Source organism: Mesoplodon mirus (genome assembly GCF_964341445.2).
Source record: "Mesoplodon mirus genome assembly, chromosome: 9".
NCBI classification, from domain to species: Eukaryota; Metazoa; Chordata; class Mammalia; order Artiodactyla; family Ziphiidae; genus Mesoplodon; species Mesoplodon mirus.
In genome coordinates, this window is record NC_138985.1 from 36,081,593 (window position 1) to 36,101,343 (window position 19,751).

General features: G+C 33.4%; 1 protein-coding gene across 4 annotated transcripts in view; it reads right to left on the reverse strand.

The window, feature by feature from the left end:
* Positions 1-2,009: 2,009 nt before the first annotated feature.
* SEMA3A (semaphorin 3A) overlaps positions 2,010-19,751 on the reverse strand; it is a 504,012-nt gene continuing 486,270 nt past the window's right edge. For all 4 annotated transcript variants that reach the window (XM_082632321.1, XM_082632319.1, XM_082632318.1 and 1 more), the window contains 3 exons: positions 19,539-19,606; positions 7,319-7,461; positions 2,010-5,955 (listed from right to left, as the gene is read on the reverse strand). In XM_082632321.1, coding sequence (XP_082488447.1) covers positions 5,500-5,955; positions 7,319-7,461; positions 19,539-19,606 — 667 coding nt within the window. In that variant the 3' untranslated portion in view covers positions 2,010-5,499. The remainder of the gene's footprint in view (positions 5,956-7,318; positions 7,462-19,538; positions 19,607-19,751) is intronic.

Here is a 19,751-nt window from a genome sequence, read left to right on the forward strand (position 1 = left end):
CAGCATACACAAAAATAAACTCAAAACGGATTAAAGACCTAAATGTAAGGCCAGACACTATAAAACTCTTAGAGGAAAACATAGGCAGAACACTCTATGACATCAATCACAGCAAGATCCTTTTTGAGCCACCTCTTAGAATAATGGAAATAAAAACAAAAATAGACAAATGGGACCTAATGAAACTTAAAAGTTTTTGCACAGCAAAGGAAACCATAAACAAGACAAAAAGACAACCCTCAGGACTTCCCTGGTGGCGCAGTGGTTGAGAGTCCGCCTGCCGACGCAGGGGACACGGGTTCGTGCCCCGGTCCGGGAGGATCCCACATGCCACGGAGCGGCTGGGCCCGTGTGCCATGGCTGCTGAGCCTGCGCGTCCAGAGCCTGTGCTCCGCAACGGGAGAGGCCACAACAGTGAGAGGCCCGCGTACCACAAAAAAAAAAAAAAAAAAAAAAAAAAGACAACCATCAGAATGGGAGAAAATATTTGCAAATGAAGCAACTTACAAAGGATTAATCTCCAAAATTTAGCTCATATGTATCAGGAAACCAAACAGCTCATGTAGCTCATACATGTCAGGAAACCAAATAACCCAATCCAAAAATGGGCAGAAGACCCAAATAGACATTTCTCCAAAGATATATAGATTGCCAACAAACACATGAAAGGATGCTCAACATCACTAATAATTAGAGAAACGCAAATCAAACCTACAATGAGGTATCACCTCACACCAGTCAGAATGGCCATCATCAAAAAATCTACAAACAATAAATGCTGGAAAGGGTGTGGAGAAAAGGGAACCCTCTTGCACTGTTGGTGGGAATGTAAGTTGATACAGCCACTATGGAGAACAGTACAGAGGTTCCTTAAAAAAATAAAAATAGAACTACCATACGACCCAGCAATCCCACTACTCGGCATATACCCTGAGAAAACTATAATTCAAAAAGTCATGTACCACATGTTCACTGCAGCTCTATTTACAATAGCCAGGACATGGAAGTAACCTAAGTGCCCATCAACAGATGAATGGATAAAGAAGATGTGGCACGTAGATACAATGGAATATTACTCAGCCATAAAAAGAAACGAAATTGAGTTATTTGTAGTGAGGTGGATGGACCTAGAGTCTGTTATACAGAGTGAAGTAAGTCAGAAAGAGAAAAACAAATACTGTATGCTAACACAAATACATGGAATCTGAAAAAAAAAAAAAAGGTTCTGAAGAACCTAGGGGCAGGACAGGAATAAAGATGCAGCAGTAGAAAATGGACTTGAGGACATAGGGAGGGGGAAGTGTAAGCTGGGATGAGGTGAGAGAGTGGCATGGACATATATACACTGCCAAATGTAAAAGAGATAGCTAGTGGAAAGCAGCCACATACCACAGGGAGATCAGCTCAGTGCTTTGTGACCACCTAGAGGGGTGGGATAGGGAGGGAGGGTGGGAGGGAGATGCAAGTGGGAGGAGATATGGCGATATATGTATATGTATAAGTGATTCACTTTGTTATAAAGCAGAAAGTAACACACCATTGTAAAGCAATTATACTCCAAAAAAGATGTTAAAAAATAAAATAAAAGCCCAAATCCTTTATATTCAAAATCCTTTTTTTTTTTTTTTTTTTTTAGTTTAGTTTGATTTGGTACCTCTGCCTCTGCCTGTGTGTGCTTGCATGTTTGAAATGAAAACCAAGCTGTCTTCTTTGGTCAGGTTGACTGTGAAAATGGCCATACTATATGAGGCACCATTTCTGTGGCTTCTTTCTCTCTTTCATGTATAGGTCCTCTTAGTATATTAACTTTAAAAAGTATGTTTATTTAATTACTTTAATTAAAGTAATTAAATTATTGTTTAATTAAAAAATTGTCACAAATCAAACTAATAGGATTTTGCAGACTTTTCGAAAAATGTTTTCTTCTTTATGGAAACATGTATTTTGCAAACATTAACATTGACTTTAAATAATTATTACAAACAAAATTAAAATAAAAAGCATGATGTCTTTGGCATTAGGCCAATTTATCTCTAACACATTTTAACATTGATGTTGAATCCAATTTGTTACGTGTGTCTTTGAAACCATGAAACCTGATAGATTTCCATTAAAGTGAACACAGATTGTGTTTAAAAAATGAATTCATAAAACAAAGATTTCAAAATGTTTCACTAACCACTCCATATTAATAAAATGCTTACTTATGACCTTCAGGATAGGCAATTTCAATAACAATTATCAGGCGTCTTTGTAGATCCAGAATGAAACCAAACTGATTATGTTAATGACACACTATAGAATTTCATCCCCACATTTGCTTTTTAAGTATGGCACAAAATAACAGTATTTAATTTAAAGGGCATTAAATTCATATCATCTCCATAAGTATAGAGCCCAGTTTACAGATGACTACAATGAAGAAATCTGCTAGCAACCTGACTTTGGTTCTCAACCTTTTCTAAACTTATGTTCCTTGACACTATACGCTACATGGAATAGTAAAGACATCTGAATTCAAATATTTTGAAGAAATGTGTATTTAGCAACTGAATACATGCTAAAAGGAATAATTTACAGCAGCAGTTTCATTACATTTTTCTCTCCAGTTTTCTAGTTCCCATCTGAAATGCAATGATAGATACAGATATGGAACATATTTACTACCTGGCAAAAAACATGCTGATTGAATGGGCACACAGCTTCTGCCCTTAAATAGCACATAAGCCACCTTGTTACCTATGTGGGAAAATCTTGCATTTTAGGATGATGTTGAACACACTGAAATGGAGTACCTATAAAAAGTTGCATTTTACACTGTCTTTCCTCTTCTTTTCAAAATTATGTACATCTCTTTTGCCTAATGTGTAGGTAGCAAAAATATTAAACACATACCACTGAAAATCACTAAATAATACATAAAATGTAGCAGTAAGTGTACATTTACATTTTGCGTTTGATTTCAAATGGGCCATAATTTCTCTGCTGTGCTGTACCTTTTTCCTATTTTAAGATTGCTGTAATAATCTGTTCAAGGTCACATGAGTCTCTTAACAAAGTTTCAACTCTGATGATACATGCATAAGCCAAAGTCTATTGGAACTGAATTAAATGGGACATTAATTACTTTTTGTGCAAACTGCCCACCTCAGTACACATTGGCAGAAGATTATGACTGTAATAAGACTTATTTACCTGCATGTTATATCTATAATTTTCTTCGAAAACTCAGACCTGATGATTTATAAAGACATGTCAGTGGATTTGCTTTTGTTTCTGTTAGTTGAAATCTACACATTCTCTCTATGGGTATTTCATAATGCTAAACAAAATGCATTCAGATATTGAAAGGCACCCCTGAAGTTATACAATCTCTACCCCTTCAAATCCTTTATTTTTGAGGACTAATTAGAAATGATACTTCTGTTATTGCGAATAAATGTTTCAGTTGCAAATTTAGAATAAAATGCAACACTGAATTTTAGTAAAGATAATCTATGAGAAATTTTTAAATGACCTATTTTTGGAGCACTCTTGGTTCTTTGATTTATATCTCAAACATTTTTTTTTTCCTCTACAGGAGTCTGTCCTTCAAATAATTTAAAATTCAGCTACAATTTGAGGATGTACTTCTAAAAGTAACACTGTATTGATCATTGGAGCCTAAAATTGAATGTAGAATATTTTTAGGCTCCCATTTGAAACAAACGTCAAAAAATCATTTATTCAAAGTAATGATTAAAACTGAAACATGAGCTTCCATCTGTGAAATATTTCAGCTGATAGAGAATTTTTAAAGAATTCACTGTAGTCTGAGGTGAGAAATTAATGCTGAGTTAATTAGAATCCCAAGACAGCTAGAGTTAGAATTTCAATGCTGCTTTCATTAATTAGCAATAAGATGCTTCCTTTGCATTTTTGTGCGTGACGAAGGACCCAGAGAGGGATTCTTGGAAAGATGAGTGCAGTGCAAAAGAAGCTGCATTGCAATGCTGAAGGTCTTATACATCTTGAAGTCAATGATTCTCAAAGAATCATCTTAGGACAATGAAGCAGGCAAGCCCTTAATTAATAATCTTTTATCTTATTTTATAAGTTGTTGCAGGAGACAAAGAGCTTTACATGTTTTAAGTGTGAGCCGTGTCCTGGAAAATAGTTTGTATAAAAGTCACTCCCATTGACCTGAAAAGAGTCATGTGTTCCTTAGACAGATAATTGTCTTAAACAAGGTGAGATAAGAGGCAGCTGATAAAAATGTAAACAGAGTTGGGAAATTTGCTTTTAGGAGGTTGTTCTGAGTATTACTGATCTCCCTCTTCTCAAAAAAATTAAGTGACAGATAAAATTCCAAATGGAGTCACGAGATAGAGTTTTTATGTCTCAAATATCAGGCAGGAATACAAGCGCAGAATTAAGACATTTTCTATTAACATTAAATTAAACCAATGCTTACTAGTTGCATGAAATATGCAGTTCCTTTTCTCTTTGTTGATCCATTAGGTACAAGAAAATGCATTTACAAATCTATTTCTTTCTTCTCTTTTTTTTCCGGTTAAATGCTCTGTTTTTCTAAGAACATTATGCAGGTTCTAATTAATTTAGATAATATTTGAAGAAGGGAAAGTGTTTTTTTTTTAATTCCTCAGAGAAATAAAGCATAATTTATATCCAGATTTTAGGAATTAGTTGTTAATGATGTATATATGTTTCTAGGACAATATTGGTTATTCCTCTTGCAAAACTGAAAACGTTTTAAAAAAAGCAGCACACAATTGGAGTTTTTAAAAACAAAAACTACATAGCACAATAATTGTAAGACAAAAACCTACTCTAGCTTAGAAAAGAGCTAATTTTTTCTGCATATTTGTCATGGTACATTTAAATTATAGTTTTAATAAAATACATCTTTAGATCAAAGCTGGAAGAAGACATCAGTAGTAGATCAGTGTATTCCATTTTTCTTCTGGATGATGGATGGTTTATGTTTTTCATATTTCCACAGACCGTTTAATTCAGTATCATTTTACTCCTCCTGTATATATAAACACGAGTGCTGGTAGACAAAAAATATCCTTGAATCCAACAGTGTTTTGGAATATTCATCAGCTTAGTAAATCCATGCAGTTTAAAACTTCTAGTTCAATAAAATGGCTTTGCTGATGCAGTTTTTCTTCTTTAGATGGCAACATGGCAAATGACATTTTTATTTCTCAGGCAGAGAAGAAAGCGAAACCTGTATAGTGAAATCTCATAGGAAATATTAAGTCACTAGTGTGAACATCTGCATTCACCTGACCTCTAAAAGTGTTGGTATTAGGAAGAAAGCCTGTTAGTAAAGTTACTCATGGACTTAACTTATAATTGGTGGAATTCAGGTGCACTTCCCACCATTGTAAACATCCACATAATGCCATGAAAAAAGTTCATGTATATTGCATTTTTTCCAGTTATTGTCTAGGCAAGTTTCTACTTGTTTGAGGTTTCTAGAGGTAATGCAGCTCAGACACTCCTGGGTGCCCTCTCAAATTCGTGGGTCCTCCTGTTTCTACCTTTCTTATTTTCCTGTAAGTGCTTCCATTTGTTACTGTTCCCTTGGGTATGTCCTGGCCTTTGCCGTCGCTGTTTTCGGTCCCTTTTCCAAACTTGTTCGCAGAACTCATCCATTGTGTTCAGATTGGGGTGGTTGATTAGTTGCATGAAGTCTCTGTACCAGACCTTCTGGCTAGGTGTCATGCTGTTGGAAATTTCTTTGGTCTTAGAGCCATCTCCATCATCATCTTTATGAAGAAGTTCTTCCAAATGCTCTGTGTCGATGACTTCCAGGGTCACTTTAAGAAGGGTTTGCATGAATCCGTGTTCCACGGCATGACAGAGGTAATTGCCTGAATCCTTGCGCTGCAGACTACGCAATAGAAGGCCTTGTTCGGTCCTGATGATATGATCATCCACTCTGATCTAGCAAAAGAAAAGATGTAGTAAAATCATACATATTTACAAGAAATATAGGTTCCAAACTCTGTCTCAGCAAAAATTTAGGCTGTGTACTGAGACACATTTTCATAGTTAATAAAATTTCTAGTTTAAGAGAAATGACAGCATTTTCCTATCAGGGAAAAGAGTTATAAATTTCTTCCAATTGTTTTTAAGAAGTATTGCAAAACAAAATATTGCTGTCTATTGTCTTAATAGAATTTCTCATAATAATTTAAAGTGATCAAGATAATGGGATGAAAGGACAAAGATATACTTTATAAATTTGAAATAAGCTATATAAATATAGGAGAAAGTTAACATTGAATATTGTAATTGGAAATACAGAAACATGATACTAGAAAACAATGCATTAGAATAATAAGGTTTGAAAAATAGAAGAAGTTCAGCAGTTGAGCAACCAGAAAAAACACGGGATTGCATGCTTACTTAGTTATTCAGTTTCCTAAGTCTTAGATGTGACATGAAGATAGGCTATTTAATGTCTAATCTCACTTTTATTTTGAATACAGTTTACAAAAGAGATCTCTGGAAGCCAAAGCTGGTAATATATAAAATCAACCTTAACATTTATATGATGTGATTACATGTTTGAAGACTGCTTCAACTGTCAAAAGAGATAACGGAAGGACTTTTACTTCTACATTCAGATTATGTTTGTAAAATTGTCTGCACACTGTACACTCACAAATCACCTACATACTATGGTTACCCTATTTAATGCTTTTTAAGAAGTTTTAAAGGCTCAGAGTCCTCACTGAGATTTTCTATGTATATATTTTTTTAAAATTTTACAGAGGAATAAATGGATCCATTGAGTAGGAAGATTTGTGTAAAACTACATGCACAGTTCACATCAGAGTTCATAACTGGACCTCAGATCCTTTATCCAAAATCTACTACTCCTTTCCCTTAACTGCCCCTTCCCATTTGAGAAGGAAGTTAATGGAGAAAGGAAAACATGTTTGGAGAGAATTAATTGAACAAAAGTTAAAATTAGTAGAAGGATTAGATTTTTTTCTTGTATATGTAGATAACATAATTGTTTTGTAGATAACTCCAGGAAGAAAAAAGAAGTCTAAAATATATCCGCAAACAGCTTCTGAGACAAAACTCTTACCAGTTCACCTTTGTTTCTCTAATTCCTATCACAAAGCCTGTCATAAAATCAGCCTTCAATTAATACTTGTTTAATGAATGAGTACTGGTATGTTAAGAAAAGAGTAAATATTCACAGTACTTTTTTTCCCCTCTCAAGTCAACCATGCTGGGATCTCTTAACGGCATATGTCATATAGAATTAATCCAGTCAGTTTCTTTCCTATACCTCTTCTTTTCGCTCTTCATTTCGCCTCTGGAATTGCCAATAGACCAGAGCTCGCTGTGATTTTGGACTGCATTCCAGGAACGTGCTACTATTTTCTACTCCATAGATGATTCTTTCTTCAAAGCTGTGGCCATGGTGATTATCTGGCCGGTGATGAGGAAATGAAATGAGAAAATGTTAGAGAAGTAAACTCAACTTTCCAAAGTATTTATTCAGAAATTCAGGAGATGAATTTGTTGCCAAGTTGGAAGTCTTTTCCAATTTGATTGAAGATGGCAGAAATGACAAGGTTTCAGAATTCAAGTGTCTACTGAATAGACTAATTATTTCGGTATGGGTTATATAAAGCATATACAGAGATTTGTCTACCAGAAAATAGCATTAACAAAATCAGTCATGTGTGCAGTATAACTATACATTTATATGCCATGATAATACTCTCCAAGATATTATTTTCATTGTAAAACTCTATGCCCTGACTAATGGTGCCAGTGAATTTCTGCCACAATTCTCCAGCAGAAAAGTTATTCGATTGGGTTTTTGGAAATAAGAGTCCATTTCTGAGAACTTAATTTTGCCTTTTTGTGTTTGTTTTTCATCTGTAAAATTAAATTTACCAGCCAGTAATATTTATCTAGTATTTTACAGAAGGTAGAGTTCAGGAAGTTTATACTCCCCACCAACAACCCTTAAATAATCCACAAGTTTGATCTGAAGATCAATTGGTGTGAAATGTTTGGGATGGTTAAGAAGAAAGATGCACAATTATAATGCAATGTGGTTTCAATTGTCCTTATTTTAAAATGACACATCTTTTATTATTTTCAAGAATTAGGCTAAAGAATACGGCAAGAGTATATAATAAAATGCAGCAATAGAAATTCTGTTTCCTGATTAAGTTTCTATTATTTTACCCTTTATGTAACCTCCTTCAATGTGGTAAATGAAACACAGTTAAGATCAAAAGTACACCACGGGGCGTCTAGGTAAAACTCATTTAGAGAAAAAAAACTCCTTATTTTGTTTAATCCTGTTTCCATTATGACATCCTGTACAATCTGGAACTCATTAAATTAATTTAGAAAATAATAAATATATTTTCACATGCATAGAAGGCTGACAGTGTAGACAAATGAAAATTTTTTGCTTTCTTCTTCAAACTCAGCTAGATTTTTAATTAAAAAAATGTTTCCCCCTTTTTTTGCATCACTTTGACAGTTTTACTCTTGTTATAACTATCTGAGTACTTCTGTCTGTCGCAGACAGTATGATTTGCTCTAAGTTTAAAGCTTTCCAAAATCCTGCTTCCATCCAATTCCCGTACACAGCCTATGGCCATCATCTCCTATTCTCACCCTACCTATAGTCAACCTTCTGCCTGCATTTGCTATCTCCAGGGATGTCAATCCCAGTGTTTTTTCCTTTATTATTCTAGGTGTGAAACAAAACTCTTCTAATACTGGGAAGTATCTCTTTTTATTTAAAAGATCAATACTCTAGAAATAATAAAAAACAGGAAATGAGTGAAATGTAAAGAAACAATATTTAACTGATTCCAAGTCACAGTTTATTTCATGTTGGAAATATGTATATTTGTGTGTCAATATATACATACACTATAGTAGTGTTTTTCTTTTCCCTCTGAAATTATTAGTGTATCTTTGATTGAATAGATATGACACATGTTGCTGTGCTAGTTTGCAAGACATCTGCTTCCTTGGATAGAGATGAATTGAGTGTCTATGTCCAACACGAGCTGGAAGATCTGCGATTCAGGAGCTACCATGAATAATTAGAATGCCTTGTCACAGAGGTCTTTAGAGTTTACATAAAATGCATTTTTTTCTGCTAATGGTTCTGCAGTTTAAACTTCTTTTGATTTAGAAATTATTTTACTTGTAATATTATGCAACCTTAAAAAAGGTGGAACTCTGCAATATGTAACAACATAGATGAAACTTGAAGACATGCTAAGTGAAATAAGCCAGTCACAGAAAAACAAATAGTGCATGATTCCACTTAGATGAAGTATTTAAAGTAGTAAATACTCGTAGAAGCAGATAGTAGAATGGTGGTTGCTAGGGGTGGGGGGAAAGGGGAATGGAGAGTTGCTAGTCAATGGGTATAACATTTTAGTTATGCAAGATAAATGAGATCTTGAGATCTGCTATACAACATTATGCCTACAGTGAACAATACTTCAAATTTTATTAAGAGGGTGGATTTCATGTTGTGTTCTGACTCCAATAAAATAAAAACATAAAAAAATATTTAATTAAAAAAAGAAATCCTATTACTTTTTGGAAGTAACTTTTCATTCAATATCTACATATTACTGAATCATCAGATATATGACAGCATGATAACACAGAAGAAAATCAGCTGGATCTAGAGACAAACAGTATGGTTATCCACCAGTATCTTCTGTCTCGCCAGCCATGCCTCTCAGGTCTAGTTTTCTTGTAGAAATTTATGATAATACTTGACTTGTCTCTCATCTAATTTGTCCAAGTTACTATAGATATCTATAGAAATCTAAGGTATAAATAAGTTATTGCTCTCAAACATAGAGATCTGTATAAATCCTTCAGTACATTAGTTGATACACAGATAAGAAAAGCAATGTAACTTGTATAATAAAAAATAATAGAGCTTAATATAAATGAAATTATCTATTAGGTACATTGTCAAAGAAGTCACTGTTTGTATTCTCAATTAAATTAATCATTCTAACTGATCCATAGAGAGCTTTCTGTCACCTCTAGAGTCTTGGGAAATCTGCTTAGTTTTTAGTTTCTCTCCAAGATCTCTGGTGACTGCAAATGTTTCCCAAAGCCCATTAAAGAAAAGAATTCTCTTAGTAGTAAATGTTTCTTGAATTTAAGAAATATTCATCTGTTACTTATCTATAGTAGAATCTAATAAATTTATACCAAGTTGTTTTTGGTTTAATATAGCAATAGGCCATGGACTTCAAGAAATATCATGACATTCAGATACTTTCCCACCTGAATAAGAAGCACAACTGGTGAATTTGGTTCATTGTCTTGGTGCCTTAATAACTACTCTTGCCAATACCTTAAGGATTCATTCCCCTCTAAGTTGGCCCTTTCTTTCTCTCCTTTGTCGAAATTGAAAGCAAAATAAAATCTTCTAGTTAGTAAGCAGTGAAGCTAAAAGTCCTGTCATATTAACTATCAGTCTTAGTATGCAGAGGTACTACTCTCTTTCTTTGGTTTCAGAGTCTCCTACTGTATGTTCTGTTAGATTCTGCGACCATTGCCAAAAAATGGAAAAAAACTAAATATCTTCTGAATACACTTGCTTCTCCTAATTCCTCTGCAGTAGAATGTTTCTATCAGCAACTTTTAATTTAGGACCAGAACTTTCATTTAAAGTGGCCTCAGCCAAGCATTCATATATTTGGGTGCTTTGATGTCACACCCTGTAAACATTTTTTTTCTGTTAATTTCTCCACACCTGACACCTTATAAACAGATACTCAATAAATATCTTAGTTTTTAATTTTTAATTTATTTTTATACAATTCTTACCAGTTACACTCCATTTACAGTTACTACCAAATATTGGCTATATTCCCCATGTTGTACAATATATCCTTCAGCTGATCTTACACCCAATAGACTACTGGAAGGCACTCAGTAAATATCCATTCCCTTTTCTGACCCTTCTATCCCAACCACTTGAGTAAATTTTGTACAACATAGGAAACATTAGGGGTCTAATAACAATATGTTTTTCTCTCTCTTCTTCTCTCCCTCCTTTCTTCCCCCCCATGCCCCTTTACCCCCATCTCTGTCTCGTTCTTCCCCTTCTCTCAAAATTTTTTTTTAACAAACAGGAACAACATTTTGATTCTTGACTTCTAAACTTATTAGATTTTCAATTTTTTTGGACGCCAAATACACTATCATTTTGACTGTTATTAAAGCAAACAGCTCTGCATAGAAATGGTGGGATAGAATATAGCTGCACTGTATTTTTCAGAGCATATACTGTTGAACTCATAAATACACAATATAAATCAAAAGCTCACCTGAGAAAACATTGTTGATTAAAGATTTCCTGAAGGACATGAAATCTTGCACATACAGATAAATCTAATCTAAAATCTCTCTCTGGATTATAGTTGAACCAAGAGCAGTTTACATGAAACACATTGTGTTAACCCCATGATATAATTGATTTTATTGAATCCTGTTGAGTGGGGTCCCTCTTATCTATGTTGAGGGAACCCATAAGCAATACTCTATGGATTCGCTCACTGTGTTTATGTCCCAATGTTGCTGACTATGGTGTTCATCTTTGGGAAATTTTTCTAATGTTAGTTTTTAGGAATTATTGAGATTCGCTTGAACAACTGAATTTTTTAATGAACTTTGTGACTCACCACTTGATCATATTTCTCCCCCCACATTGGCTGAAAAAACCCATTCGACAAATTTATGTCTTACCCTTATAACTTCTTAGTAAATATGTTCTTGTCACATGTCTGGTTTTGTTCTCTGTCAGTATATCTGCTTTGCCTGTGTGACATTATTGCTGCCTTTATCCTATCTTTGCTTTTAATCAAACAATTGCAAATTGTCTGAAATATATTAGGTCACTTATCAATTACAGATAACATATACTTTTTATAATCCCCTTAAATATTTTTTGTTATTAAAATATATCTACATACAAATAATAGTACATTGCCTGGATACAGAGGTAGTCATAAATATGTGAGGTGATATTATTATTATTGCTGTTCTTGTGATAGTTTCAACTGTTTATTCAAAAATTAAAATCCTTTACTGAGAAGCCCTAATAAGACAAATTATGAACTCCTTCCCAGCATCAATTCTGCTCTCTCATCTGTATCAAAAATAAGTACTGCTTCTATGCTTTCAAAAAATCTCTTTTTACATGTATCTTTAGAGCAAAAGTAGTCTTATTTGTTACAATTTTTTATTAATCTGATTATCTCCCTCATACTTTGCGTTCCACAATTTGGGCACAAGGTAGTCGTAAACCCTTAGCTGATGTTTGCTAAATGGCAAATCCAGGTAACAATTTACTCTGCATTTAAAAGCTGAAATCTCATGTAACTTTGACATTTTCAAGACACAGTTATCATAATTACCTAAATGATTAAGAGTTTAATCAATTAAAAATGGCATAGGGTTTATAACCCTCATTATGACAGAATACATCATTGCACTGTAAACATTTCAAGTCTTCTAACTTTGTTAAGTTTTATAATGTTAAAAGAGTTGACTTGAGATATGGTAGAAGATGATGATGACTAATCAAGTGTACTCCAACATCAAAAATTTCAAATATGGGATAATAAGAGAAAGATATTTGAGAAATTATATGAATGTATTCTCATATCTCCAGGGACACCTATATCTCTAAACGATGTCTATGCCAATAAGTAATTTTTCCAGAAAGAAAGCAATCTCATTGTAATCAATTTAAAACTATTTTCATACTTAGAAAGCAATGATTTTGAATACAAACTTTTGTCATGAATATTACTAGTAGACAAGAAGGGTGAGTTGTTAAATTGGCATAATGAATTCTTATGGGTTGAAGTGAATAGTTAGAGCAAAATAATTGAGAACATTAAAATTATTTTTAAAGCATCACAGTGTGTTTGGATAACACATATTACAATATGTTGCAGCTGTTAATGACAAGAAATAATGTTTTTAAGGAAGCAATCTTCAATTAACCATTTCCTTTTTCAGTGGGATAATTTATGAAAATGAAATGAGGCTAATAAGGCAGAAAGAATGGGAGGAAAGAAAGAAGTTAAATAAATTGCTTCCTTTTGTAACAACAAAAAGTCAAGATATCCATCATTTGGCCAGAAATATCACGTTGCTAAAGGCCTTATTTAGTATTTGATTCTCTTCCAATATAGCAGAAACAGAAGGCATCACATTTCAGCTTTCCATTTATTTCACTCTCCATTTTAACCCCATAAATGTCTCCCAAGATTGAAATGCTAATAATGTAAAAAATCTTAGAAAATTTGATTTCATGTAGAAAAGACAGAGATAGGTGAGGTAGTGAACCATATATGATTTCAACTATTTGATCTCTGCTGTCATTTTTGATATTCTCCCCCTTTAGGTTATTAAAAAGCTGAATTTCATAAATAATGAAACAAGTTGGGAGAGGGAAAATAGTTGCAAATTATTTTAAGTATTTAGCAAATTCAATTAGTTGCCAAACTACATAAAGAGAAATCTAATTCCACTTGTTTTCATCACACTGTAATTTTAATAATTTACACTGTAAATTTTTTCCCAATATTATTCAATGTAAAAGGTCAAGCAAAGGAGGAAAGGAAATGTTGTCCACCAACTCATGGTGACACAGAAAGCTGGAGATATGCACTTCTTATTATAAACAACATTACTTAGATTTTTCTTACTGGATTCTAGATTATTTTCTCCAGAAATACAACAGGTACTTTATCAATAGAAAAGACTCCAACTTGACTTCAAGTGGATGAATAATAAATATCTCCTAAAGCAGCAGTAGCTGAAAAGGCATTTCATGGATGAATCAATAACTCTTGGGAAGCTTTAAAATATTTAAAAATAAAAAAAGAAGACAAAAGTTTCATTCATCCTTAACATTCATCCTTGACATTCATGTGTATTTTGGGCCTGACTGAATACTAAGATGGTTAACAACTGATTTAATAATCTCATACTGTAGTGCACTTAACACAAATTTACAGCTATGTAACAGAGGTACTAGTTGTTTATTCATCAAAATAATGCTTAGTATAATATTTCTCCAGTGTTTTGTGTGATGCTTATACCAGCTAGTTTCTCAGTAAATGTTTGTTGCATGTGAGTTTGCATGCATACATGTGCCTAGAAATGTGTGCATATGTATTAAAGTCCATATGCTCAATATATCTATTTCTCAAGTGCAAAAAAGACTCAATTAATGAAACCTTAGAGAAAATTTAAACTTATAATTTATCAAATTGCTAAAATAAGTTTAAATTTTAAGCTATTTTGTTTTATGCCCTAAATTAAGATCTGTCTCTGGTGCTGGGAAATAATTATTAACCAGAATACAACACTTCGAATTTTACAATTCAAGGAGTTTCCAGCTTTCCTTGAATTCACAGATACCTGTGGATTTGTGTTTAAATGCTCTTGTCAGTGTATAGATAGGTAGATGGATAAACAGAGAGATATGACTAGGATATTTTAATTTTATTGTTCATAGGTAATTATTGTAGAAAGAATCGCTAGTATCTTATTTTTAAGGTATATATTGATTTAAAATACAAAAATTAAATTGACATGTTTTGAAGTTAACTATGAAGCCATTTTAATAACGTGCTTAATAATCTTGGGATATCAGAGGCTTCAATGCTTCTTAGTATAGGGAGGGCTGAAAATTATTTTAAAAAGCAACACCAATATGAAGATATCTACTGTACTGTATAGTCTATATTAAATGTCTGATATGTTTTATTTTCATGACTTTATAGCAAATTCTTTACCAAGAAAACACATATAATTTACATGGCAGAATAGAATTACCATGGGAATTTACACCTTTAAAAATAAGGAAACATGAACTTTAATGTTCAATTTACGTTTTCCCAAGAGATATGATAGATGATGGAAAAAGACCCATTTGCTGAAGTAGAAACCTTCCATAAACAATAATAAAAATACCATCTTGTATTTTATTTAATATGTTTTCCTTATAAGTTTTGGAATTAAAAAAATACAGCATGTTTAAGAACTTTTCATTTACAATAGTTAAATTATAGGTGTATAAACAGTTGGGTGATCTCTGATGACATATTTAAAAGCTTTAATAAGGAACAATGATAGCACAAAATATTTTAAACCTCTTATTCTTCTTATTCAGGATGTGTGTGCAGGTCTCGCATACATTTACTATGAATAAATGGATTATTGGCCTAACGTAATGTCAGAAGACTACTGTGGTGATGATTGATTTTCTCCAGTGAAAACAGTTTCAAAAAAGGTTTACAAAAGTTATGGAAGACACTACTATAATAATTTCATTCTAGGATGCATGCTTCTTTATATTTTAACATCTCTGATATCAGAATGTCTTACAGTTGTTCTCCGAGTTGAAGTTGCTTTCTTCCAGAAATAATTTGTTCTTACTTCTTCCAGACACGTGAGACCCTACTAAGTTGATAGCTCCTTAAATTAAAGTTTTGTCTGAAGCTTTTGGTCCACCCCGTTGGTGTGAATTCAGAAATTAAACCTTCATGAGGACCACCTTTGTGGTTCAAGGAGTAAAACAGGCAAATTTCTTTGCTATCTTCTTTCGGTTGGGAATTTATTTCTCCTTTGTGCCAATACTGAAACATATTGCGTTCTGGCTTGATGCTGGGACCATATATTAGGTTGTCCATTTGGGGCAGTTTTTCTATATAAGCAGTACATAAAATAATGGTGCATCTTACATTCAGTGACGTCTTAGACTTCATACAATTTGGTAATTTATTAAAGTTAGGGATTTTTTTTTTAGGACTGACATCAGCTCATCTATCAAATCTTGAGGCTTCTCTTGGGGCCAAATGCTCAGACTCATAGTTGGATTTTCTACATGTATAAAAGAAGCTAAAGCACAGACCAGATTAGCATTGCTCCAAAATACTAAATTTACAGCTCTGCACACCATAAAGATGACACTGCCAGAGATATTTTATGAAATTTTGGAACAATTTTGGAATGATTTCATTTAAATTATGCCAACCAAGACATAAATTGAGATGAACTAGTTGTGGAGATAATGAAGAAGGTTGAATTCTGCCAACATTTTACTGTGGGTTGTTGGAAAGGAAATGCATGTATGTAGAACAGCCAAGAGAACTATTACAAAGTGAAATTCAATGATGGCATTAATGTAGAAGTTAGGACGTAAAATATTTCAAAGATGCAAAAATCTAAGATGTTTATTTTCAAAAATTGTTACTTCTGGTATAGCTTTTTCCTTTCTGGACATGTAGATCATAGTACAGCTTGTTTAGTAAAGAAGGAAGAATGAGAGGTAGTTTAAAGGTAAATTGACTCAACCACTTATGCTCTTGAATGCAAAGTCAGAGAAGCTCCAATTCTGTGCACAACAGTTATTTTAAGAAAGGGAAGATACTGGCGGTTTCTCATTAGCATTGTGCATGAGTGAATGGGAAGACAAGAAGATCTGCTAGCAGATATATTTAGGGTTTTATACTGAAATTTCCCAAGGCAAAAGGCTACCAGTGACGGGGGAGAGTGTGCTGGACCAAGGGGAAGTGGAGCTGGATTCTTCTGTTTCACCCAGTCCAGCTCACCATTAGTGCTGCCTTTACAAGAGAGCGAACAGAGCACTGAGTAAGTGTTAAAGGTTTCATCGAGAGTGAAATGTCTTCCACCTTAATTCTGAGTTATTTTACACAGTCCCTCTATTAAAACCTCAAGGGATGTAAAATATAGAGTTTTACAGAATATGTTTTCCATTACAGCTGGAACTGATGGTCCTGAAGTGTATAATTGGCTTCAGGTTGCTTAGCAGTTTCTGTGAAAACATCTCATATCTTTATATGTTTCCATATGAGCACATATATTTTATTCAATGTGAGATGGGACATTAGCAAGGCAACATACATGATTTAACAGGGCTGAGCTCTGGATTACTGCCCATTTTACTTTCAAAGATTGACATCACCTATTCCAAGATAATTCACTGATTCCTAATGGTAAGACTCAGTCTGACCATATGGGAATGCCTGACTTAGTTTCCAAACATTTGAAATTTACTGTAATCTATGGTGTGTATTTTTTTATGTCTGGTCAATTAGCAAGACAAGCAGACAAGGAATAAAGAGGCCTTAAAAAAAGGAATGTTTTTACTACTGCAGAGCTTCTTGAACTATTTTACCATTTCCTCCCATATATCACAAGCATCTACTTGGGGTTGTTTTTATACACATACACAGACTCAGTAACATTGAAACACAGCAATTATTTTTCCTCTCTACAGTATGTATTCCAACTGAAGAATCAGGAGAAAAAGTTTATTCACATTCATTTTACTTTCTACAGCTAAGCAATTCTATCCCAAAGTTTATAGGGTTGCACCACTTTAATTTCATCAAAACATAACTTTAAAATCTGAAGCCCTCTCCAAAGCCCATTCATTCAACTGTTAATAATATTTATCCACAGCCTCACTTAAAAAAAAATGACTTCAGTCAACTTTTCCTTGTATATATGTACACTCACAATTGCAGCATATATATCACTTTGAAAAAACACTAATTGGGTCTATGAAGGGACTGAATTGCTAAAAAAATGGATGTATTAATAAGATATATATATATATATATATATATTTCTCTAGCGATCTTCAAAATATAGCACGGTATCCTACATAAAGTGGTTTGCAACTATAATTTATTAGTTAATTGGTTTATGATATTTCTTAAAGATTCTACTTCTGAATACAATGGTATTAATAACAATGTATGTCAAATCATTTTCACAATAAATAACGGATGCTATTTAGATCAAATTTCCATTGAGAAACAAAAGTATGTAAGTATTATGCTATAGCTTGAAATATTTAATCATTCATTCAACAAATATTTATTAAATATCTACAATATTCACAGTATTGCATCTGTTACAGACCTAGAGATTAAAAAGTGAGCAAAATAGCAAGGTCCATATTGACATGGAGATTAAATCTGATTGGAAATGAGCTCTACTTACATCATCTTGTTTCTTTTACTTCTAGTTAGTATCATTAGCCTCTCTATATCTAAGCAAATATACTCTTTAATAAAAGGAATTAATATTTCATAATGCTGTATTGTTGAAAAGCTGCTGATCATAATTCAATATTTCTACATGAAATAAATGGAAAACTAGTGAATATTTTGTTGTTCAATTGAAATATGCCATCCGAAAAATTAAATGAGGATGTGTCAACAATGCACTAAATCCGTATAAAGACAAAAACTTATATGCTCCAATCTAGTGGTTTTTTTTATAATGAGAGCGATAACAGACAGGAAAGCAAATAACAGATAAGGAAATTGTGCAAGCAAAGTGAATTCAAAATATAGGCCCAATTTGTGGCTACCTGTCTCCTGGTATTGGCATCCCCCAAACAACCGTGCAGACATTCATGAATCACATACCAGTACATATAGGATACACACAGGGACTTTCAGAAAGTCAACTACGTTTTGGAATGTTGCTGGGTGCTATTCGTGCAGTGTGTTTTCTTTCTTAACATTCATGAACCATGAATGTTCTACACACAGAATTAGTAAATCAAATCCAAGTAAATGATAAAAAATAGTATACCTGCTTTTAAGATTAATGTAAAACGCACCAAAAAAGTTAAAGGATAATTAACGTTCAATTACATGTAAAATGTTTACATTTGATATTTTAGCCATTTTTAACTGAGCTGTTCGTTAGCAGTGATGTCATTGCTGAGTTTTCCCAGCAGGGGGAAGCATAGCCTAATTATTGTTTTTGTAAAGGGTTGAAGTGGGGGTGGGGGGGATGAGCTATACTACAATTTGACTGCGTTTTAAATGAAGACTGGCTGATATTGCATCATTAAATAAGCAACTTGACATTAAATAGGCCTTGACATCTTTTAGGAAGCATAAAATGAACTTGGTCCAAAATCCCCAGTTCAAGGCACTATCCTAGTAAATCAGAGTGAAGACAGCCAAACTATCTTCTACTTGAGTAGGATACCAAGGAATAATATACTGGGTCTGTATTATGAGCATACTAATGAGTAATTTGCATGGCTTATTTTAAAACTACACTTTCTTCTTTGATATATTTAAATGAATATATTTGCTGCCTACTACTCTCCGGTTGCTACCACATACAAAAGCATGCACTTAAACTTGACTCCTTTTGGTTAACATGAGAAAATTGAGCGTTAAGTCTCATAAGGGTCTAACATCCTGAATTTATCATACCTAAATAATAATAAAACATAATTCAGTGCTTTGTGTTCACTGGAATTTTCTTTCTACAAGATTTTCTTTCTCTTCAGTTGCACTTCTCTAAGTATTCTGGCAGAGGTGTATAACTTGCATGCATGTGTGCGTATATGCATTATTGCTTATGGTTTTACCCTGGTGTTAGCAAGTTGAAAGATTAAAAATGCTATAACTTACCATGGTGTTGTAAGTCTGAACAGTGAGTCAGTGGATCTCCATTTCTTATATCTTGTCGTCTTGTGCGTCTAAAACAATTATATTTTAAAAATATTACTGTATCTCTATTCCCTCTTGGGAATTTGTCATAAGAACTGAGAAGAGTCAAAAGACCCTGGAAGTTTATCAGAAGAGATGCATCTACATCTGCCTAAAAGATTTTTTAAAAGCAGC